This window comes from Candida theae (assembly GCF_024610275.1).
Source record: "Candida theae strain CBS 12239 chromosome Unknown scaffold9, whole genome shotgun sequence".
Taxonomy (NCBI): Eukaryota; Fungi; Ascomycota; class Pichiomycetes; order Serinales; family Debaryomycetaceae; genus Lodderomyces; species Lodderomyces theae.
Window position 1 is genome coordinate 126219 of NW_026261447.1, and position 23615 is coordinate 149833.

Below are 23615 nucleotides of genomic sequence, written 5' to 3' on the forward strand. Positions count from 1 at the left end.
AACCAAGAGTGAGAAAAGCTCAGATGATCACGCCATTGATATCCTTTTGTATATGGGGAGGAGTGAAGGGGAAATAGGGGGTGAATCAAAGACAATCGACTTTTAGGAGGCTTCAGTTCTATCGGCATTGTTACTTCTGAGAGCTAGCTCTTAACGATTCTTTGATCCTCAATCACTTTTTCTCTTTTCGCAGCCGGTGGTATAAGCTCTCCCAAAGTTTGGGTCCAAGTCTATACCAAAAAATCCGTAAAGAAGACCATATATTTGTGATGTAAAAGTAACTAATATAATAGCAAGAAGTAAAAAGAACCGAAACTAAAGAAAAAAAAAAAAAAAAGAGACCCGCCCCAAACTCAACGGTACCAATAAAAAGTAGAGGCACCCTTTTGCATAAACGTCAACCAGGAACAACCTGGGTTCCAGAACAATATCATCTTCATGGTTCTCTCATTCATACCTTGTCAATTGCGAAACCCCAGCTAAATGCTGATTTCCATTTGGAATAGACACATCGTCCATTCTTGGTACCAACCCTACCCCTACCCCTACTCCTACTCCCACTCTCATTCCCATTCCTACAACACCAGCAATCGAAGCGCCATCGTATTCACCTTGCACGACGTATTTCCTCGATCTCTTGTTTTTGCCATTCGTATGAGTCTTGTAGTGTTGCATGCAGTTATCTTGTCTGGCAAACCTTGCATCACATGTGGGCCAAGGGCATTTGTGTTTACGCTCACCTGTATGGATGCGATTGTGCCTAGCCAAGTGGCCACTGGTTGTAAATGATCTTGAGCATAGTTTGCAAACGTGCTTTCTGCGTGAATCTTTATTTGGGTGGTTCTGCATTACTGGAGACGTACCCGATGAGCATGTACTTGTTGGTGCGGATGTTGACGTTGATGCGGCTGTCGATACGTGGTGTATATTTGTTTGCTGATACTGATTGTAGGACGAGGATTCTGGGAAATTGGCAATGACAGGTGTGATGGGGATATCGCTAACAGATGATGACCGTACTTTTTTGTCCGCTGAAGCCGACACTGGAGTCAAGGGGTCAACGTTGGATGAACAGTTTGAGGGTATAGGTTGTGGAGCAATAAAAGCTGTTCTATTTGAGCCAACTACTTGGTACTGATACTGATACTGTTGTTTAGGAGTTTGTAGTTGGTGATAAGGTGGTGGCGGTGTGGGTAGTCTGTGGTGTATGGACGGTTGGCTGTAGTATGAATGAGGTGAAGGTCGATACGCCTGTGTCTGTTGTTGCTGTTGTGACTGTTGCTGGTGTTGTGTCTGTTGCTGGTGTTGTTGCTGGTGTTGTTGCTGGTGTTGTTGCTGGTGTTGTTGCTGGTGTTGCTGTTGGGGTACTTGATGTAGTAGTTGTGGAGCTGGCATAGTAGATAATCCTACACAAGAACCTGAGTTCGATGTGTTCACCGAGGATGCAGACACATTGCTATCGCTTCTTGGTTTAAAGCTTGTAGGTAGTGGAATGGACGTTAGCAACTCGCTGAATGAGGGCAATGCATTACTTTTTGGTTCTGCTATATCATAATAAGGGGTAGTTGTGTGGGGCAATAGCATACTGCTACTATTGGCTGTTGTGTTCCTGTGGTTTCGATTTGTGGAGACTAGGGTGAAATTTCCTTGATCCAGCATCATCATTTGTAAAATTCCAGTCCTTATATATATCTCTCTCTGTGTGTGTGTGTGTGTTTGTGTGCGTTTGTGAATGATCTGTCCCTTAAATTCCTGCAAGTTATATTTAGCACACTGCTACTCTAGTCCTGTAGTATCTTGTATCGTCTTGTACGTTTGTTTTAATGTAGGATGTGTTATATATGTCAAAAGGAAATGGTTCAAATCACAACCCTCTTTACCTCTAGAATGAACAAAATAAAGAGGTGGCACTAAATTGAAATTTCAGTTCCACAGCGATCTGCAGCTAATTGTTTGCCAAAGCTTTGTGAGCTGCTTCTGCAGGTGAATGTGACCACTTTATGATGTTGGTCTGTTGCCTCTGGTTATTTCTCCTCCCGCCAAAACTAATTTATTTGTCCTGTATGGATATGTGAGGGGGGGTTGAAGGAGGTCAGCGAAAAGGGCTAATTTTTAGCTCTCTTTATTTTGTAGGGGCTGATAATTAATTTTGGGGAGAGGGGTTCACAGGGTTTTTATTGTGTTATGCGCTACTAACAATGATGCAATTGGTAGCACTGGTAGATAAGGTGGCTGTTGACTCGTGACAAGGGTGTTGTATAAATGCTTGTCTCTGTTGTAAGCTTGTATTGTAGCTAGTGTGATCTACTATTTTCGGTCTGCGTAGATTTGTGTTTGAGATTGTCGTTGTTGTTGCTCTGTCTCCTGAGTATCAGATACTCTTCTCTTTTTCTCTCAGTGTCCGAGCTGTGGCTAGCTAAGGAAGGTAAAAACCTTTGTTGTGGTTGACGTAGTAATAAATGTTCACTCTAAGTTGAATTGTAGGAGGAGCCTCTGTTAGAAGACGTCTTGTAAGGAAATTGCAAGTTGTATTTATATAAAATGGCAAAAGGAAACCAAAAAAGAACTTCCACGTCTGTTTTTGTGTGAGTGTGGATATAGATGCAATATTGCTTCCATGCACTTATAAAGAATCATTTATAATATCTTAGAATAATAGTACTAATCATAACCTGTGCCGATGAGACTACTATACAATATTGCAGCTGAGAAAAAGGTAAAAAAGAAATTACAATTGTTTGTAACACTAAACACTGGATAATACATTATACGTAGAATTACAGTTTTAGACATATGTAACCCGCATCTTTCAAATATATAATAAATAAAATTATTCACAAAGCTAAGCGCCGAATTCAAGAAAATCGATACTAATATTATGATACAATACAGAGCTATAAAAGGTTACAAAACGAAAGGTTACAAAAAAAAAAATTGAAGAAAATAACTTAACCACAATTAGGTGTTTGTGCATAAATCCATCGACGCCACGAAGAATCTAAAAGATGCAATATTATTTTTAACACGCCATGCATTGAGATTGTAAAGCTTGACTTTTATTTGGACTCTGAGTGAGAAATTGTATTCTCCTTTACACAAACGGCTAAACCAGAGTCATACGTGCGAAAACAATGCACTTCTATACATTTTGATAATTGGCTTGAATTACAATACTAAGGGATTACAATGGTTCCATCAATGTCTTTATCTTGTCGCCTTCACTTGAAACAAAGTTTTCCTCTCAAGCGCCACTTAAAAGGGGGCACAGTTTACATAAAACAATAGCATAGAAGAAACAAAGAGCGATTTTACACGTGCCATAGTAAAACGTTCGCAAAACAAGAGATCCTCACCCTGTCAGAATTTTGATGCACAGTACAATAGGAGATCACAAGGAGGTTTAAAGATCTGTTCCAAGGGTATGGGAGGAGTGTATACAGTACTAATCAGATCAGACAATTTGTTATACTTCATGCTGCTCTCCAAACCGACGTCCTCTTGCACTTGCAGACCTATTGAAGCATTGAAACTTTGACTTAAACGTGACACTGTTAAACTCTCATTCAATCACCTCCATCTGAAAGCTGAATTGAGTTTTGTGAATAACAACAAAGGATCCAGAACTACTGGCGACATAGTTTAAAAAAGAAAAAAAAAACGAAAAAGAATAAAAACAAAAGAAAAAAGAAAACCGAGAAAGGGTAAAAGAACAACACACACTATGTACACGCTTGAACCAACAAAAGAAAAAAAAAATAAAAAAAAAAAAAGGAAAAAAAAAAACACAATCGATTTTAGACCCACATCTTCTCTTGTTTCAGGATCCCTAATTGGGGAAATGAATACATTTCGGTTGAACTAAAACTAGGCTAAGGGTTGAACCGCTGATTAGTCTCTGGAATAGTGCTGTCTTTGCAAAGATTAGTCCTGCTCATTGTTTGTGTTTTTTATACGCCCATTTGATTGGTTTTTAAATTTATCCGCGTTTTAGGTCAGTTGACACGACCTTTACATCCACTCAGTAAGCTTAATGGAGGAGTTTTACAAATTGAGCAAAATATATCGAACAAGAAGGTGTAGTTGATCTATACTTCTATGCCCTGGTGCGTTGATCATGAATCATGATTTTTTTGATACTATGTACTTTATATCTGCATGAGGCTGTCTTGTCGGCCTTACATCTGAGTTATAATATTCAGATCTTGCAACGTTGCAGATAGATCTTCAACTCCATTGACATCGTAAATTATCTCATTTCTTGGATTGCAAATTGTTATTCTTTTACGCCCGCCTTTGTTGCAATATACGACCTGAGCTCCCTAATGAGATTGAAGGCATTGCACGGGTGGCAATACGTCACGTCCTAAGCTATTTATTTTCTTGTATTGTTCTCCTGCTGCAACCCCTATTCAGGTAAACAACACAAGAGGGCACATGCTTCTAAAACTGGCCTTCGTAACCTCAACTCTTTATAACGGAGTTATTAGACTCTGCGTGATGCAAAGCGTCGCCTTTTTTTTTTTAATGTATTTGGCAAGCACCACCAATAGTCGCAAAGTAAAACCCAAACAAGAAGCATTAGACAGCTACTTACTTCCTACGGATGCACTTGATTTACAATCTAGTTGCTTGGGTATTGAGATGCTTGATGGGTAATCAGCAAATTACAGCTTCATGCAGGGGTTCATTAAAATCAAGCTCAGAACATTTCTAATTAGCTATTTACTAGTGTCTGCACACCAAAGCAAAGCCACTTTGGGCTATTCTTGCCTCTTCTTTGCTTCCGTGCAAATGTGCAGCACCAACTTTATAGAGGTACTGCATCTTGTCTTGCGACATGAGGACCCGTTTATGCATAAATAACAGAGTACTCGGTTTTTCCGTTCCTGCCTTTTCTTTTCTGCTCCTTTTTTGTTTTTTTGTTTTTTTTATTTCCACTCTGTATGCATGATGTGGAAGGAAAATGAGACATTCTTCTCTCTGCTTTTCCTTCAGTCACAGTGTGCACAACTTCCAGTGTAATCATGCAGATAAGAAGTTGATGTAAAAAAAAAAAAAAGTTCATAACCACAACGATACATGAGACAAGAGGGAGGGGAGGGCGGAACAAAGAAAAATAAAAACACTGCTGTTGATCCTTGGTCAATGAAGAAGAACAGACTTTTTGATAAGCCCTACGTTTATTTTAGCGTGGCGTTCATCGACCCTTTATCTGACCATTTGTATCCCTTAAAGTAACAAAGAAGTTTGTTTCTTCATTCTGTAGTAAAACACGTTTGTTGTCGATGTTACACAAGGGCCCGTTCAATTGAGGCAAAGTAATGCGCTTATTATGTCGAATGAGCTGCTCCAACTTGTCTCAGAATTTCTTTTCTCTCCTACTCTCCTTCCTTTTGGTCTAGACTTGACTGGGATCAGAAAGTACAAGAAGTGCAGACGAAGCAACCTCTTAGTCGACCGTCCCACCCTCCACTCTTGAAAGTTAAGCGCATAAGATATAGCAATTTACCTGTGGAGAAGCGCCACACGCTAAAAATAAAAAATTATTGATTATTGATTTCTTTCTAATTCTTTGAGCATATGCATTGCTTGGTGACATAATCATGGACGAGTCTCTAGTCGTAATCAGCTACACGACGCAATATTGGCGATCCCCATGATTTTTGCGTTGACTAGTTACCAACTGACACCACTTGGCAACACTAGGAATAAAAAAAGAAAAAAAAAAGGGGGAGCTGCAAAATCTAAAACCGCAAAAGGCATATGGAGACAACTTCGATATGGTTACGAATACACCTCTACCGAGCCTCGGAAGCTCGGTCTCAGCCACCATCAAATGTTATTGAAGCGTAGCCAAATGAAGAAACATAGTCCAATAAAGACCTAGAACTCAGTCTCAAAGACATTCTTTTTTTCTTGTATAAGGTGATATTCGTGAATCAAGATGTAAGAAATGAGCTAGTGGTTTTTGACGTTTGTTCCATCGACACAGTACTTGGATACGACTTTCATAAACTGGCTTTTGGAAAAAAACCTGTTGTTGCAGATTTATTATTTTGTACTCACATTTTGCTCTAACTATAGAGATTTACGAACTCTTTTCAATTGCCCCAAAGTGCCCTATAAGAAAGTGCCTTAGAGTAGGTTTCTCAACTCCACGCTCAGGTGAAGTGTCCAGTTTCAGCTGGAGCCACCGAACAATGTATACATGATTGAGAGCTCAAGCAGTCCATTAGCAAAGATGCAAAAAGAGAAACTCCTTCTCCCCAATATGTGTCGACCTTCTGCAAGAAAAACTAGTATGTTATACTTCTCTCTCGCAGTCTGTCACCATAGCTTACCTAACATCCAATTCAAAATCCCTCGAGTTGAGTCTAGACTGTTGTGAAGTATGCAATGTGTGTTAACTCATGAGCTGAGAAAAATATAAAAAAAAAAAAGAAAAAGAAAAAAGAGGATGCAATTTCTTTTCATTTTTCTGTTCTTGTAACCACTTTTTAATCACAGGGCTCATAACCGTAAATTTGAAGCTTCATTCGAAACTTCCGTTCTTGTTTAGCTCTGTACCAATAGAAGCAAGTGCCGGAAAAGGTTGGTGTAATCTTGTGTCATTTCCCTAGTCTTCCAAATACGCATCGGGCGTTTTTTTCTTTTTTTATTCTTTTTCTAAATGGATACCAGGCTTGTAAATTGTGTGTAGTATTTCTACTTCAAAGAAGTAGTGCTATGTATCACATTGTAGCACACAAAATTGAGTTCTGTGACAGTGTCTACACATGCAAACGCCTCAGGAATGAGGTGGTATGTGTCATTACAATTCCATTATAAAAGAAGCTCAATCTTGATTTTCACTTAAAGCCCACGTTCGAGAGAAACACTTTAGATGTACGTGATTCCTCCCACAATTCATCTAATTGATACATTTTTAGCAATGATATAGGTCGACAGATGACGCACCTTTCTCGAAAAGGGGAAACGCGTCTCTTGCATGCATTGATATGCATGCAAATATGATTATGTCAATGGTTGTGAGCCCTGGCAGTCTTTTTTTCTTTTTTGCAATCTGTATTTCAATTGAAGAAAAGACAGAGCTTAGTGAGGGTGAAGAGGGTTTAACCCGTTGTACATCCATATCATAATCCCCATTGTATAAACGCTCACCTGAAGCCCAACAAAAGTGTGAGCTCTTAGTTCTATCAAGCATAGTAAACAAGAAAAATCACTAGAACAATGGGCGGCAGTTCGGCAGAGTCCGTAGCAGTAAAGATACTTTGCTTACTTTTTCAATAGTTTTGACTCCGATTAGCAGCATTTCTGAACCTTTCGAGGCATCAAGGGCTAAATTATTCAGAAAAGGACATGTAGCTCTAGCTCGAGTAAAACCATATTCAACATTGCCCCCACTCGGCATAATTATCTAGTTAAAACGGAAATACCTAAAGTGCTAAAGAATACCCCATACCCATTATTACCAGCGGCTATCATGTAATAGAAAAGCCTCTCTTTGCCGTTCCTAGCTTTCCCTTTTTTTTCTCTGGTTATAAGTTTCTTTTTCCTGTGTTTCGAGCGAACCAGACTGTGAAAACAGTATCCATCTGCCCAGTCTCTAAAACCATCGCAATTCAGGCAAGTTTACAACCGCAACTCTTCCAAGGCTAAAACAAGTCACCACGAATCAACAATAGAGCAAACGACTCATTCGACCTACACGTGTGTGGCGTTATAGAAAAATGGAGCGGGGATAATACAAATGACTTCCGAAGTATCGCTAAATTTTCCCAAAAAAAAAGAAACTAGGAGCCAAATGCATAAGCGCTTAATTAATGATTACCTTCTTATTCTCCTCCTCCACGGAGTTGTTAGAAGACGTTGCCAGGTGATGCCGTAGAGTAACTAATCTGAATAACAATACCCGCATTGTGGAGCTACAAGCAAGATGCGTTTTGTGTAGCAAAGATAGCTGGAAAGCACCCTGCAGGGATGCCAATAATTACTTTATTTATAGACTTGCAAAGTCTCGTTTTGCTTATACTTGCTATGCTCTGCTTTTTTATCTATGGTACTAAATAAAGCAACCCTTGCAGTCAAACGTTTCATATCAACTGTATGGTGTTGATTTCCTGTTTTTTTATTATTATTTTTTTGGGCCCTACAGTTTGAAGGGAAGTATGAATGGATATAAAAAAAAAGAGTAGCTTTTATCTCCTTGTTGAGCTTTTCCGAAGGGGGATCGACCAGGTTGAAACTTTCTTATTGTTTTCTTATAGCCCTACCTGCAACAGGGAACGCACATCTCGATGTGACATTCTACAAAAGTGCAAGATCAAGAATAAGAGTGTTCAATGTGAATACCCACTGGACTACTGGCTGCTGATAAAAGTGGATCGACGGATATATCCGTCTTTTTCAACTCGGGTATAACAAATCTTCCATGGGAGAAGGGGTTCATAACCAATGCATGAATTGAACACACAAAACCATTTTTGTTGGCATTGACCCTCTTTTTCTCCGGAAGCGCTACAGTATATTCATCATAAAGATGTCTCAATAACGAGCTCCCCTTTCCTTCAACACTTGGGGAGTTCTCGTATTTGTAATGAGGGTGCCATTATACATAAAGATCTCTACTTACAGTGAGCGTTCTGCACAAAAAACCAAAATAATCATATGATTACACTATTGCACAGTCTACTATCCGAATCCGGTTAAAATGGCTTGAACAAATTCCAAAATATAACCACTAATCTTGGGTTTCGAATTGACCAAAAAGGAAGAGAATAGAAAAAGAAGAGACTAGTCCAAGTGGTTACGAATTTAGAGTTACTGTTCCCTCAGAGACTCATAACCAACCCTTTTTCTTCCCTCGTTGATATCTCCCTTTTTATGTGTTGTGTACAGTGAGTTTGCTTGCCGTTTTGTGGTCTCTGAATATCATAACCATTGCTATAATATATATATACATATATATAATTTCCCAGTTTAGAGAAACAATAAACGAAGTAGAGACAATTCTTTTGTGGTGATAGCGGGTAAACTGTGCTACGGGACTTCTTTTCCAACGTACAAAAGCACTTTTACGAATTTGGCGCTGGTGGCAGGTTTGAGATTGTGAAATTTGACAATAGGAAATCTATATTTAGTAAACATTTCGTTTTTTCGCTCCACCACAGTTCTCAAGATAGAGGACAAGTGGCCCCTGGTGTTTAACAGCCAAACCACGTTTCCAGTTTTCTGTAGTATAGGTATTTGGAGAAGTGTAAATTTGAGATTTGGGACTTGCTCGAAACAACAATGCCGGAACTTGGCAAATCTTTCCCAAAATTAGAATTGATGCTTCAAGAAATGGAAACGTTTGCAGGTTAAACTTCCAGGACTTCTAACCGTTGAAATAAAAATCATTACAACTTTTATTCTACGCGTAAAAAAACCTCCAACAAAGGGTATACATCTTCACAACAAAATACACCAATTTCAGGTAATGTGATACGATTAAAAATGGAGCGTGCGACCCATGACTATGCCAAGAACTTTTGACTTTGCATCTCACGTACCACTCTGCCTCGAGATTTTACGACACCTGCATGCCATTAGTAGTATCTTGACCAAAACCTGCTCTTTATAATTCGTAAATTGATATATTCTTTGGAGAAAACGGATTTCCATTGGCAAAATTTCACTTTGAAAAAAATTAAAAAAAAAAAAGAAATCAAGAAAAAAAAGAATCAAAAAAGTGTTTAGCGTCGACCTCTTCCATTTTTGTGCTTGGTATTCTATTTTAGTAAAAGCTATCCGCATATTCTATCTTCCGGGGGGGGGGAGCACTAAAAATTCGCCTTTGTCACTACGAGAGACGTGTATCACTAATTCATCACTAGCCTATTCTTCGACTCGTAATCTAGGTTATAAACGGGAGACAGCTTATTTCTTTTTCCCCCGAGAAAAACCTAATTAAGAAAGAACCACGGATTCTTTGTTTGCGGTTTTCAAGTAGTGACAATGCGAACGGTGCGAGCTATAGGGGCTGTGCAGATACGAGGGCATCTGTCAGTTGGAAATATTATTAGCAAACTGTGCTTGTAATGGCAGATCTTCGGAAAAAATTTCGGAGAAAAATTTTTATGGAGCTTATGGCTTTTGTGTTGCTTTTCTCATGCAGGGATTTTCTAGAGTACCACGAAGGATGATAAAGCGTTAGCAAAGCAGAAGAGTTGGCCACTTGGTTTCCTGATGTTTGCTTATCCATAGCTTGGATGTAGTACTGATGTGACTGATGCAAGACAAGACCCCTTTTTCCGATGGGAGATCCACTTTTCAAACAAACAAAACTATCCAACTCGCAGATCTTATTTTTATTTTTTTTTGTTCGTCACTCGCCTCCTGCGCAACATCCTAAAGCAATGATTCTTGCATTGCAAAAGCCCCGCAAATGCTACATCGCAAATAGTTTGATTCAAGTTTGTATGATGTTGTCTCACATTACTCTCTTCTCTCTTCTTTAAGACTTTTACTGGGTACAGAGCTTACCCTGTCGCTGGTGTGCAAGGGAAAAGCGGATAATTTGCACATAATTCACTACTAAAACAATATCTAAGAAAGGTATAAAAGTTTTCTGTTGTTATGCAAGGTGGACAAGATTAATCCAAGTGAGAGGCTATGCAGTTCGTATAATATTTGCAAAATCGGCCATATATGCAAGTTTTGTCCTTCATGTCTGCCTATGGACGTCAATAAGAGGAAATCAAATTTGGTAGTACTGGCATAAGGGCTGCTCTATTGCAAACCGTTCTCTAATCCTCATCTTTCTGAAAGATACTCTTGTTTCTACACGCACACAGAAAACTGACTGGACTACAGTAGCTGGAAATCATTCTCGTACAAGTTTGCCTAGCTCAATGATTGACACACCAACGCTCCCCTTTCATCAGTGTCACCTCCCATATCTCGGGTGTCTTTGCATCTTTGCTTCATATCACGTGAGCGTCGGCAAAAGAACTTTTTCGCCGAATCCATGTGAGCAAAAGAAAAAAAAAAAAAAAAAAAAGAAAAGATTTATTAGTTGAGCTTCTTTTTTCAATCCCCCCCCCCCCACACAAACCCTTTGCACTTAAATCATGTTTTCAAGAATATCTAAAAGGTGTATCTCAATATCAATGAATAGCGAAGTAAAATTACCCTTTGTTCCATTGGTTAGTGAAACTGGGTTTCCAGGAGCCATTGGAAACACTCCATTATTGAGATTGCCAAGGATATCCGATACCGTTGGAAGAAACATTTACGCCAAAGCAGAGTTTATGAACCCTGGAGGATCTATTAAAGATCGAGCTGCACTCTATGTGATCAAGGATGCAGAAGAAAAAGGACTCATCAAGCCAGGTGGGACTGTTGTTGAAGGAACTGCCGGTAACACTGGTATCGGGTTAGCACATGTTTGTCGAGCAAGGGGCTACAAGTGTGTCATTTACATGCCCAACACCCAATCAAAGAACAAAATTGAGACTTTGAGATTGTTGGGTGCCGAAGTGTATCCGGTCCCAGCAGTTGCATTCACTGATCCACAAAATTACAACCATCAAGCCAAGAGACATGCTGAGAGTTTGGACAATGCCGTTTGGACCAACCAATTCGACAATGTTGCCAATAGACAAGCTCACATTGAAACTACGGGACCAGAAATATGGGCCCAATTGGATGGAAAAGTTGACGCATTTACATGCTCTACTGGTACTGGAGGCACGTTTGCTGGGACATCTAGATATTTGAAAACAATAAGCGAAGGCAAAACCAAGTGTATTCTCGCAGATCCACCAGGATCAGTCCTTTACTCTTACATCAAGTCCAATGGAAAAGAAATGGAGAGAGGCGGATCATCTTTCACCGAGGGTATTGGTCAAGGTAGAGTGACTGATAATTTGAAACCAGATATAGAAATTGTCGATGATGCCGTCAAGATCCCCGATGAGGATTCAATTGCCATGCTCTATAGGTTGTTGGATGAGGAAGGATTGTACTTGGGAGGCACTGGTGCATTGAATGTTGTTGCAGCTGTTGAAGTTGCTAAAACATTACCAGAAGGAAGTAACGTGGTGACAATTTTGGCTGATTCTGCGCACAAATACAGTGACAGAATTTTCTCAAAGTCTTGGTTGAAAGAGAAAGGGTTGTTTGATGCTATTCCAGACCATTTGAAAAAGTATGCTGTTTTGGAGTAAAGTTATTGTTGTTGTTGTTGTTGTTGTTGTTGTTACTCTGTAGATAATATAGAAAGATTACGTAGACAGGTTTTTAAGGTCGTGTGAGTGCGAAATAATTTTTCAATTTTTTTTTTCTTCTTCTTGTTCTACAGCAGTAACTGAACCATTACAACTGGATTTCTCTCTGTTTCTTTTTTTACAACCAAAGGTTCATTTGATCTTCACCCTCCACCACCCACCCCAAGTAGCATTCATTTATCAAGTCACATATAATTTGGGGATTATTCACGTACTTACATCACCAATCACTATACACCTCCTCAAGATCATTGTATCATCACCAACATCTCTTCCACTGTCGTCACCAAAAAAATAAAAAAAGAGAGACGAAAAAAAAAAAAGAAAAACACATTGAAATTTTGCATTTTGACTTTTGAGGTTTAATTACTGCATTCGTATACCTAGAGCTTGCTTAAAATAACCCCCCCATCATCACATGGAAGCCCAAATCATTAATGCTATCCAAATAGCGTTGAGTGGAACATCTGATCAAAAGCTTCAACTACAAGCGTACGAATTTCTCAATGAAGTCAAGGCAACAAAAGATGGTTACAACACAGCTTTAGACTTGATCTCCAAGTCAACTACATCAGAAATCAACAGCGATCTAAAATTTTTTCTTTACCAAGTTATTGAGGAAAATGTAGGTAACTTGACCCGTGAAGAGTGCCATCAACTTTGTCAAATAGTGTTGAAAACATTGACTGCGTTTATTTCAAATGACATCAAGGACCCAACGTATTTGAGAAACAAGTTCGCCCAAATACACGCCAAGACATTTACACTGGTGTATATAGACATTCACCCGAACTATATCAACGACTTGCTAGACTTGATCCTGTCGGGTAATCAGTTGGCACTCGATTATTATACGAGAATTTTAATCAATATTCACTCCGAGATAGGTGACAAGTACATTGCCCGCACTCAAGAATGGACAGAAAGAAACGCAGTGATTAAAGATGCGATAAGGGACAAGAGCATGAATGATTTGGTGGCAAGTTGGTTCAAAATTTTGGCAAATGGTGGGAATTCTGAAGAGATTTTAGAAAACACATTGATCATCATTGGTCTGTATGTGGATTGGATGGACATTGCTTTATTTGTGACTCCACAGTGTATAAACACCGTTGTCGGCTACCTCACTCGTAATCAAGAGAGAAACACGACATGTACGGCTTTGATCCAAATACTATCCAAGAAAATGCCACCAGAGGATAAGCTAGAGTTGATTTCGTTACTCAACTTGACAAATATCATATCATCCATACAATTAGCAGATGATGTTGAATTTGAAGAACATGTAGCGAAGTTGGCAAACCAAATAGGGGAAGAGTTGTTGTACGTTTTGGGAAACGAACCTACCTTGATTAACCAAGTTAATGAACACTTGTACACGTTGTGGCCAATAATCCTTACTTTTTTGAGTCACGAATACGACGATGTTTCACAAAATGTTTTCCCCTTTATTCAAATGTTTTTGAGTGCTTGTAAAAAGAGTGCTTCATTGTACTCAGTTGAGCTATTGTCCACGCTCTTGAACAAAATCATATTGAAAATGAAATATGACGCGGATGATGAGGATGACGATGAAGATGACGATAGCGAAAGACAGTTTACAGAGTTTAGAGCCAGGCTAAAACTTTTCCAAGATCAAATAGCCGGACTCGCTCCTGATTTGTACATAGAAGCTATCCCAGTTGTCATCAATGAGTCGCTTTTCGAAGGCGACAAGTCGTGGAATAAGTTGGAGTTGGGGTTGTTCGAATTGAGCAATTTTTCAGAGAGCTTAAAGATGAACTTGATCAATGTTCCAAAAAACAAGGTCAGCGAAAGTAAGCCCTACATGATTTTTCAACAATTTTTGGTCAAATTGATTGATTCTTCCTTCATTCTAGAAGTCAATCATCCACATATTCAGTCGAGCTTTTTTGAGTTGGTGGTGAAGCATTATAGTTTTTTGAACTCACATGAGAACAGGCGTGATTTGGTGCTTCGAATCTTGGAAATTTTCACATCACCTTTAGGGTTGTTTAATGAAAATGAAAAAGTCCGATTAAGAAGCTGGTATTTGTTTTTCAGATTTATGAAACTCACAAAACCTAAATTGGACAATGAACAAATGATTGAACAAGTTGTGATGAAGTTGAAACCTTTACTCGTTATCAAAGCTGAACTCCCCACTCGAGATGAAGACGACGATGTTGTTGAAAATGGAAATTTTAACAATCAACAATATCTTTTCGAAACAATCGGGTTAATCATTTCCCTTATCCCTCAAGAGTATACTCCAGTCAAGGTCAAACTCATTGAGTCTGTTTTCCAACCAATCTTTAACGATTTGGAAAAATGCATTTCAATACAAGACAAGGAACTCATTGTAGTCCTACAAGCACATCATTCGTTGATGGCATTGGGAACTGTTGTGCGAGGATACGACTACGAGGCAAATCTCAAATACCCACCAGAGGTTGTCGAAAAAGTCAATAATGCCGCACAAGTTGTTTTGATCACATTGGAGAATTTTTCCAAGTTTGAAACGATTAGAGATGCATCGCGATTCGCATTTGCCCGATTTGTTCCCTTATTGAGCAGTTCTGTCATTTGCGGCCATTTAACCAAATTGATTACAGTAATTTGGTCAGCGCCCAATTTGAAAATCAGTGAGATTAGCGATTTCATGAGCTTTTTGGGACAAATTGGACACACATACAAATCCGATGATAATATTTATCAATTGCTCAACAACTTCTTTACACCGTTATTTTCCAAGGTGTTTCAAACATTGGAGCAACAAGTTACAGAGGATGAAAATTTACGACCAGATATAATCAGAGATAAAAACTTTCTCAAGAAGTCACTACTCAATTTCTTAAACTCAATCATCACTAACCACTTGTCGAGTTTATTGGTGACGGAAACTAATAAAAATGAATTCCCCACTATTGTGTCCAAGTTGTTTGAATATTCCTATGATTTGTCAGATACCGGTGCTTCGAAATTGGCAATTGTGCAACTCATTAACCTAGTCAATGTTTTTGGCGATGGGGGCAAAATCACTGATGAGAAGGATTTATACGGCCAATCGCTTCCTGCTATTGAAGGCGTAGATGAGTTTTTGATGGAAAAAGTGGTTCAATTGTCGTTTGAATTACCTTTCCAAAGACAAGAATTTGTTTTGGGTGATGCGCAGTATAGATTGATTGCTCAGGATATCGCCATGTTGCTCAAAACGTACCAGCAAAAGAAGGGAGAAAGCTTTATCAAGTTTCTCTCAACTTATTTGATCAATATGGGGTTGAGTCAAGATTTACTTGGTGATTTCTGCACAAATTTGATCAATTTGGACATTAAGGATTTTAAAAAGTATTTTGTCACTTTTGTCAATCAAATGAAGGGAAGTAAATAGGGACTGTAATGTAAGGTGAAAGTGAGGCTTGATGGGAGTTTTTGTAGAGATTGATCCGTTTGTATATTGTATTGACCGTTGATCTGATGAAGTTGGTAGCGAAGTCATCTCGCGAAGCTCTCATTTTTGTCTGCATTTTTTATTCTGTTTTTATTTTTTTTTTCTTTTTTTTTTTTTTTTTTNTCAAAATAGTACTCTAACAAGCCTTCAGAGCTTTGAACCAAAACCACAAACCATGCCAAAGAACAGAGATGGTGATACCGTCGAAGTACCTCCAAAAGATGAAGAGGAAATCATTTTGGAGAAAATGGTGTTTGGAGACCTTGCCGGGTTAGAAAATAACTTGAGGAAAGTGGACAACTTGTTTGATTTCGATGATGAAGAGGAAGTAGTTGAGGAGATTGATGAGGAAGCGAGTGACAGCGACAATTTGGACGATGTGCAAGATGAGGATTTGTTCTACATTGATGAAGGAGTGCAAGACGGTGAGGACGCCAGCGATCGTATGGATGAAGATGCCAGCTCAGAAAGTGATGATGACTACTCCGAAGAAGAATTGGGTGATCAAGATGATGCCTGGGTTGATAGTGACGATGAGAGACTAAATGTATCTCTCACTTCGTCTGATCGTTTGAAAAAATTGAGAAAGACTCCAGAAGATGATCTTATAAATGGGAAGACATACATGTTTAGGCTACGATCGCAATTTGAAAAAATATATCCCCGTCCAGCGTGGGCTGACCAGCAAGGTCAAGAACAGGAAGCGAACAGCTCTGATGATGATATAATAATTGATGACAATGATGATGATGATGAGGAGGAGGATGAGGATGCAGAAGGTAGCAATAACCAACAAAGTGGAAAAGAAACAGCTGCCTTGTCAAAACTATTATCATCAACCCATCGATTTGTCATTACAAAGCAGTTGAAATTGATATCGCCATCACGTATCTCCGTAACGAGATTGAAGGATGCTAATTATCAGAAATTGTCAAAAGGTGCGATCCAGGCCATTTCATTCCACCCTACACATCCGATCCTACTCACAGCAGGATTTGACAAAACGATAAGACTCTACCAAATTGACGGCAAAACCAACAACTTTATCACATCCTACTTTTTGAAAAACTGCCCCATTATGCAGTCGCAGTTTTTGCCACAAGCAAATTGCAATATAGTATACGCCGCCGGAAGAAGAAAGTACATGAACAAGATCAATTTGAATACGGGCGAAGTTGAGAAAATCAGCCGTATGTATGGACATGAACAAGTGCAAAAATCATTTGAAAGTTTCAAGATTAGTCCCGCGGGCTCGTTTATTGGATTGATTGGGAATTCTGGATGGTTCAATTTGGTGAATGGAACTACTGGACAATGGATCAAGGGGTTCAAAGTTGAAGGAACTGTGGTGGACTTTGACTTTGCATTTGATGAATCGTTTGTTGTTGTTGTCAATTCAGCGGGTGAAGTATGGGAATTTGAATTGAAGGGAAAGTTGTCATCCAAATCGGAGACAAAAATTTTTCGCAAGTGGTCCGATGACGGGGGTATAGGAATAACCAAGATCAAATTGGGTGGAAGAAATAGTAGTAGATGGCTCGCCATCGGTTCTAATACTGGTGTTGTTAATCTTTACGACCGACAAAATCTCAATGCCACCACACTGCCAAAACCGTTCAAGACGGTGGAGAATTTAGTTACATCAGTTTCATCACTTGTGTTCAACCCAGATGGACAGCTTTTAGCTATTGCTTCAAGAGGGAAAAGAGACGCATTCAAGTTGGTGCATTTACCCTCGGGTTCTGTATATAACAATTGGCCCACCAGTGGTACCCCCTTGGGCAAAGTCACTAGTGTTGTATTTTCCCCCAATAATGAGATCTTGGCTGTTGGTAACGAAGCAGGAAAAGTGACTCTTTGGAGGTTGAATCATTATTAAGCGTAATGCTTGTGTATAGAGAAGATTTTGCAATAGACTCGACTCGAACAGTAGACAGCGCTACCTAATCAGCACATTCAATCGAACACTACAAAAAAAAATAAAGTAAAATTTACGTCAACCGTAGAGCTAAAAAAGCAGTCAGAAGGACAGATCTCGACAAATGCACGCAACACTCAGAACTATGGGTAAGATCGTTGGGGCACCGTATGTTACAACAACACTGAATCTACTTGGAGTCTTGATAATACTAACTTAAGTCTTGTATTCTAGAAAAGGTCACGATCGTTATAGAGACCCTGTCACTCATCAAATAACACCGGCTCTATATAGGGTCAGACAACCATTCTTTTGGAGAAACACAATAGCGTTTTTCATAGTAGGTGCGATACCATTGGGTGTGTACTTTTACACGTTCCACAAGATGACAGAGGACGATTTTGGTGATATCCCAATCCCACCAATCAGCGATGAAGAGTTGAGGAAGTTGCAAAGTGAATACGACGGGAAAGCATAGGCTTGAAATGTTAACAAAGAGATGTTTGGGTTTGGCTCTTGTATATAAATTAGTTGTGTGTCTTGTCGTTTAATGCATGTCGTGTATATATAAGCGGATTGTTCGTTTTCTATTCAAAGTACTTTGAGACGCCTCTTACAGGGTACGGAGCCGAGTTGTTTGACTCGTAAGAGTCCAATATATCATCTACTGTACCTGAATTCAGTGATTTTGGCGAGCTGTGTTCAGCTTCGGCTTCTGGAGCGGCTGGCTGTTCAAAGACAAACTTGTCGTCGCCTGTATCGGAAAATGGATCTTGAGAGTCCTCTGTATGAGACCTCTCAATTGGTCTCCTTTGATGAGATATATGCATTTGTTGTGATTCGGTGAGTTGTGTGTCTAAAGGCAACGGAATTGTTGTTGCTTTGGGGTGTGGTTCCGCATTGAAGTGGTCGCGAATTGGATCTGAGGTGATCAAGTCTATTTGTGAATTCATTTCGTTGGTAATGCCAGGATCGTATGAGTTGTCAGCAGTGTAAGACCTTGTTGGATAGCTAGGCATTCTCTGCGTATTGTAAAGCAAATCGTTTCCCAGTAGCAGTTTATTGTCGGATCTCAGTCTTTGCTTGTAGTTTGGAAGACCACCTGAGATTGTGCTTGTTTGTGTTTCCCCTCCACCTCTTCCAAGACTTTCGTATCGTGGCTGTGGTTGCAAATCTATGAGACTACTAGCACTTTTAGCAACTTGAGGCTGTTGAAATATTTTGTTTTTGTTCTTGTCTCGTAGCGTGCTTAGTCTCTTGCTGAAGGGCGTATTGTTGGCGCTGTTCAACGTGGAAAACATTTGCTCTGATTGCTGCAACTGGTCAAATGATGGCTGTTGGTGCAAATCTGGCTTCAACTCACCATACAATCTTCCTCCGTTATAGTTTAAATGCTTCATGGGTATGCTTTCTTCTGAATCCGACCTTCCATAGTACACTCTAGTATATCCTTTGTAATCAGATGGGTAGTCATTATCAATTTGAGGAAGCTCTGAAATTGCAGCTTCGGAAAGTAATCCCTCTTCTCTCAATTCCTTCTTTGGTCTGTGATGCTTGTTAACAGCATCTGATACCGATTTACTGACCAAGTAGCTGCAATAACTTTTGAAACTCTTGAAACCATCACTGCTCAATGAAAACTTCAATGGAATGTACAGTAGCATGCCAAAGGTGAATTTGATAAAGAAAATGGCGTAAATGAAAACCGACAAGCACATGAAGCTCAAGATTATGGAAAGACGTAAATTTGTCTTTGCAATGCTTCTGATATTACTTAGTATATCGTTGTTTAGTTCTCCGCCAGTGGCGTAGTACCTTAGCGTGAGAATGTTGATGACTTGTCTCGGTGTGTCTGCAATAAGAATCTGTGGTGCATTTTGTATTTCATAATAGGTATTGAAGCAGCACAAGTCATAAAATTTCCCTTCATCTATGCTATTCATCAAGCAAAAGTACGAAAACGACTTTATTGAGTAAAGTTTCTTGCAAATGGAGTTCAAGTATACCATGGCAATATTTTTGGTGCGATAAATGTGAATTGCCCAAATCCAACAATAAATCAACAAGACAAATTCAAATATGATACAGCCAGTGAAGATCCACTTGGCTACCGAATAAGCATATGGTTTGTAGTCAGCAGTTGCCCATCTGTGAAATACAAGAATATTGAGACATGAGTAGATATCAACTGCCAATAAAATAAATGCTAAAAACACGAGAATCCACATATAAAAATACCAAAACATAGTTGAGCAGTTGTGATTGTAAAAATCGTCAACACGAACCACATCAAAGGTGGAAGTGTTCAACTCATTCTTCTTGATAGCTCTCTCGGCATCCAAGTGATCTTTGAGTGATGTGTCGTGCATGTGCAAGTGAATGAGCTGTAAGTACAGTAAAAAAAAATAATCGGGTGAAAACGTTAGACAGTATTCAAAACAGTTTGATTCATGGGTGTTAAACTAATGCAAAGTGTAGTATAATAGGTGGCTGGTTAAAAAATGCTAGCCGGATCTTTGGAACACTTGTTAGATCAGGCGCAGTTTTGAAAAATTAGAAAAAAAAAAAGAAAATTAGACGAGATCAAACTGGCGCGTAATTCAAAAGTCAAAGGCGAGATGTGGCTAATTGATTAAGCCTTTTTGCAGCACAAGATATACACTTGGGAACGCTTTACCTGGTAATAGAGGAATGCTCAGTTGTTAGAAAGCAGTTGTGGTAAGATTGAGATGACGATTCGTTTCAAATGTAGTACCAGATGACTTGTGTTTCAACTCTGAAACCAATACCTGCAAAAGCAAAACCGTTATTGTGGTAGCGCCGTATTTAAACTGAATGATGAAACATGTTGCTTTTGATACATATACCTGTGCTACCGCTTTGGTCGCTTCCTGTGTTTTGTTTGATTGCGTACCACTAGTAAAGATATCTTGAGAAAGCATATGTTTGTAAAAATCATGAACGAACTATTAACCTGATTGAAGTGATACAACTTTTTGTCTGAAATTTGATGCAAAGTTTCAAATTGAATAAAGACATATATTCAAGAAAGTAAAAGGAGTGGGAAGATTATGCTGAATTCCTATTTATTGACCGTTCACATACGCTTTCCAACAACTGCCTCAATACTTACTTTGACATCACTATACAAGATACATCAACTCACTCTTAGTTACTTCTTTAGTTAATCATAGCGCTACCACATTCAAATCTTTTTTCTTTTTTTTTTTTTTTTTTTCATCAATCAACATTCTTCACTTCCAGCTTCTTCTGCTTCTTCTTCAGCTATTAATCAGAAAACTCTGTTGCCGTTCCAATCAATCCTACAACAGTCCACTCCAGTCAGTTCTTACTTCTTTTCGGAGGTTGAGGTATCATCATCTCTGTTTAATTTTTTTGTTATTTTTTTCTTTTATTTCATTTTCTATATCCCAACGTTCCCCTCCTAGCCCGTCTTTCCTCCCGCCCCAAGAAGTGACCATACTCTGATGTCAGTCGTAAATCCTGCAACCACAGAGTTGATTATCAGTCAGCTAAACCAGGCCAAACAATTGGGAATCACACAACCAGAAACTTTTGTCAAAGTTTACAAACAAATACTACCCATCATCAACAAGAACCAATCCTACGCCATCAAAAACTGGGGGATCGAACTCATCTACGAGACTTTTATCAAGAATGTCTACCAGATAAGAAATGTCGACAAAGTAGATCTTGCTATCAACTCTCTTGACACATTGACTATTCTTATGAATATACCTATAACCGTCCAACAACAGCAACAACAGCAACAACAACAAGAGCAGCAACAGAAACAACAGCAACAACAGAAACAACAGGACAACGTAGTGAAGGATGGACACGACGTTGAAACTTTTTGCAAGTTGATTGATATCTCATTGATTGTTTACAAATTGTCGTTCCAGTACATTAGTGAAAACGATGGATGTAATCTACTTTGGAGTAAATTAACCGAATTGAAAAACTCATTGGTCAACAAATTCCAGTCAAATTACCCTCTAAGTCCATCAGATAATAGCGAATATGACTTGGTGAGAAACATTGGTACTAAACTTGAGCTTCTCAAATTCTTGATGACTGTGATTGATTATCAATCCAAAACTACAATAATTGGCGAGCCAGTTTCAAAAAGGGGATACTCCTTAAATGATGTTCCTCCAAATCACACATTGATTAAATATGAAAACATGGAATACGAGTCCAGTGCATTGTTTACCAACTTGGTTTTAAAAGTTTTCTACTTGGATATCATTATACCCCCATTGGTCACTGCCACTTTGAATCATTGCATCATAATCTTGAAGAAGAAACCGCAATTGGTGGCCCCTTTGCTTAAAGCGGTAAATGAGTATGACAGTAACAAAAAGAAACAATCCAACTATCAATCAGTTGATGAGTTCAAGTTGGCTAGGAAATATGTTGATCGAAATATTAGAATTTTCCTTGGTTATGCAAAGAAGAACTCGTTGATTCCGGTCAGTATGAAACAGGCCCTCGAAGCTCAACTCAAAGTCCTCACTGAAAGAGGAATCGATTTGAGAAAGAAACATGTCCTCTCTATTGAAGACAAGAGTATCAAGAAAAGACCTTTTGAAGGATTCCATAACCCAAGTAAGAGGATGAAAGTTTTGGATTATAAGCATTTGTATACTCTAAATGATCCTGCTGATCAGCTAAATGGGTTTGATTTTAGTACAGTTCCACCCCAAAGTTGTGCCAGATTGGTGATTAATGCATTGCAAAAGGCTTCGGTCACAAGATTGACAAAAGCTCTTGAAATTGTTAGTGAGAGATACAAGAGTGCATTGAGTCAACAGCCAATCAAGGTAAAGCAAGAGAGAGTAGGTTTACTGTACGGCAGTACAAACGGAGCCAATACTGGCATCGTTACAGTTAAAAGTGAGTTCCCCACTGAGATCAAACAGGAAAATCAACACGATGGAGAGTTTGGATACAATGAAGCTGAAGACGATGATGACGAAGAAAGAGAAGATCCATCTTTCTCTCTAGCGCCACCAAGAGAATTATCATTTAATGAGAAGAAAACCCACATCTCTATAATCATTGACAATTTCTTCAAGCTTGCAAAAGCAAACAATACGTCTAATGGAGTCAAGAAACTAGAGTCCACACAAGATCAGTCTGACTCTATTAACAAAAGTTTGACCGATGTTGCCATCAAATCATTCAATAAGGATACGTGGGTCTTACTTTTAACCAGGTTGGCAACTCGGGGCATGAGAACAGTTGCCGAAGAGGATGGAGTTGAAGATAAAGCCCCTGACGATCAGAACAAGGAGGACATGGGCACAATGATTCGAGATGCCCTCTTTAAATACTTTATTGAGAATATACACGACAGAGTTGATGTTGTTATTGAATGGTTGAATGAGGAATGGTTTAGTGAACAAAGTTTTCAACAAAATAGGAAACAACAGCAGCAACAGAGAGACAAACTGGGTGATAACGCGAATGAAGGGACGAAAGTCTTGGCATGTCAAGTGTCGACCCCGGTATACAATAAATGGGCCAATAAAGTCCTTGATTCCATGATCAATTACTTGGAACCCAATGACAAGCGGATTTTCCTTAGATTGCTTAGTGATTTGCCAATGTTGAATGAAGAAATGTTGCAAAAGATCAAGTCGCTCTGCTTTGACCCTGCTAGATCAAGCATCGGATTTTTGGCCTTGCAGTTTTTGTGCATGTACCGGCCACCAGCAAAGAGTATATGTGTTAAGATTTTAACCGAGTTGAGTGACAGTGATCAAGACGATGTTAAGGAGGAAGCAAAGAGGAAGTTGAGTAGATTGTAGTATAATAAATTGAATGATGTAGCTGCATTCCTTTTTCTTTTTGTAAAGTGTAGCCAGTGTAGCCAATGTAGCTGAATTTGAGAGAATATATTTGGTAGCAACTCCGCAAAAACAATCGCGATCAGCAAAATCAACAACAA

At 39.0% G+C, this 23615-nt stretch overlaps 7 protein-coding genes across 7 annotated transcripts; 5 read left to right on the forward strand and 2 right to left on the reverse strand. All coding sequences in view use genetic code 12, as the record gives it.

Moving 5' to 3' along the window:
* Positions 1–447: 447 nt before the first annotated feature.
* NRG1 (Nrg1p) lies at positions 448–1584 on the reverse strand (the record flags this gene model as incomplete). Its single annotated transcript, XM_051752926.1, has 1 exon — positions 448–1584. The coding sequence occupies one exon, from the start codon at positions 1582–1584 to the stop codon at positions 448–450; it is 1137 nt and encodes a 378-aa protein (XP_051607996.1).
* Positions 1585–11150: 9566 nt separating this feature from the next.
* Positions 11151–12209, forward strand: KGF57_003501 (uncharacterized protein; the record flags this gene model as incomplete). The annotated part of the gene is made up of 1 exon (XM_051752927.1): positions 11151–12209. The coding sequence occupies one exon, from the start codon at positions 11151–11153 to the stop codon at positions 12207–12209; it is 1059 nt and encodes a 352-aa protein (XP_051607997.1).
* A 478-nt stretch (positions 12210–12687) lies between these two features.
* KGF57_003502 (Ran GTPase-binding protein) lies at positions 12688–15660 on the forward strand (the record flags this gene model as incomplete). Its single annotated transcript, XM_051752928.1, has 1 exon — positions 12688–15660. The coding sequence occupies one exon, from the start codon at positions 12688–12690 to the stop codon at positions 15658–15660; it is 2973 nt and encodes a 990-aa protein (XP_051607998.1).
* A 235-nt stretch (positions 15661–15895) lies between these two features.
* Positions 15896–17599, forward strand: UTP18 (Utp18p; the record flags this gene model as incomplete). The annotated part of the gene is made up of 1 exon (XM_051752929.1): positions 15896–17599. The coding sequence occupies one exon, from the start codon at positions 15896–15898 to the stop codon at positions 17597–17599; it is 1704 nt and encodes a 567-aa protein (XP_051607999.1).
* A 163-nt stretch (positions 17600–17762) lies between these two features.
* On the forward strand, positions 17763–18116 carry KGF57_003504 (uncharacterized protein; the record flags this gene model as incomplete). The annotated part of the gene is made up of 2 exons (XM_051752930.1): positions 17763–17806; positions 17873–18116. 2 exons carry the CDS (start codon positions 17763–17765, stop codon positions 18114–18116), a joined length of 288 nt encoding a protein of 95 aa, XP_051608000.1.
* Positions 18117–18225: 109 nt separating this feature from the next.
* Positions 18226–20007, reverse strand: KCH1 (Kch1p; the record flags this gene model as incomplete). Its single annotated transcript, XM_051752931.1, has 1 exon — positions 18226–20007. The coding sequence occupies one exon, from the start codon at positions 20005–20007 to the stop codon at positions 18226–18228; it is 1782 nt and encodes a 593-aa protein (XP_051608001.1).
* Positions 20008–21126: 1119 nt separating this feature from the next.
* Positions 21127–23475, forward strand: KGF57_003506 (RNA-processing protein; the record flags this gene model as incomplete). The annotated part of the gene is made up of 1 exon (XM_051752932.1): positions 21127–23475. One exon carries the CDS (start codon positions 21127–21129, stop codon positions 23473–23475), a length of 2349 nt encoding a protein of 782 aa, XP_051608002.1.
* Positions 23476–23615: the final 140 nt, after the last annotated feature.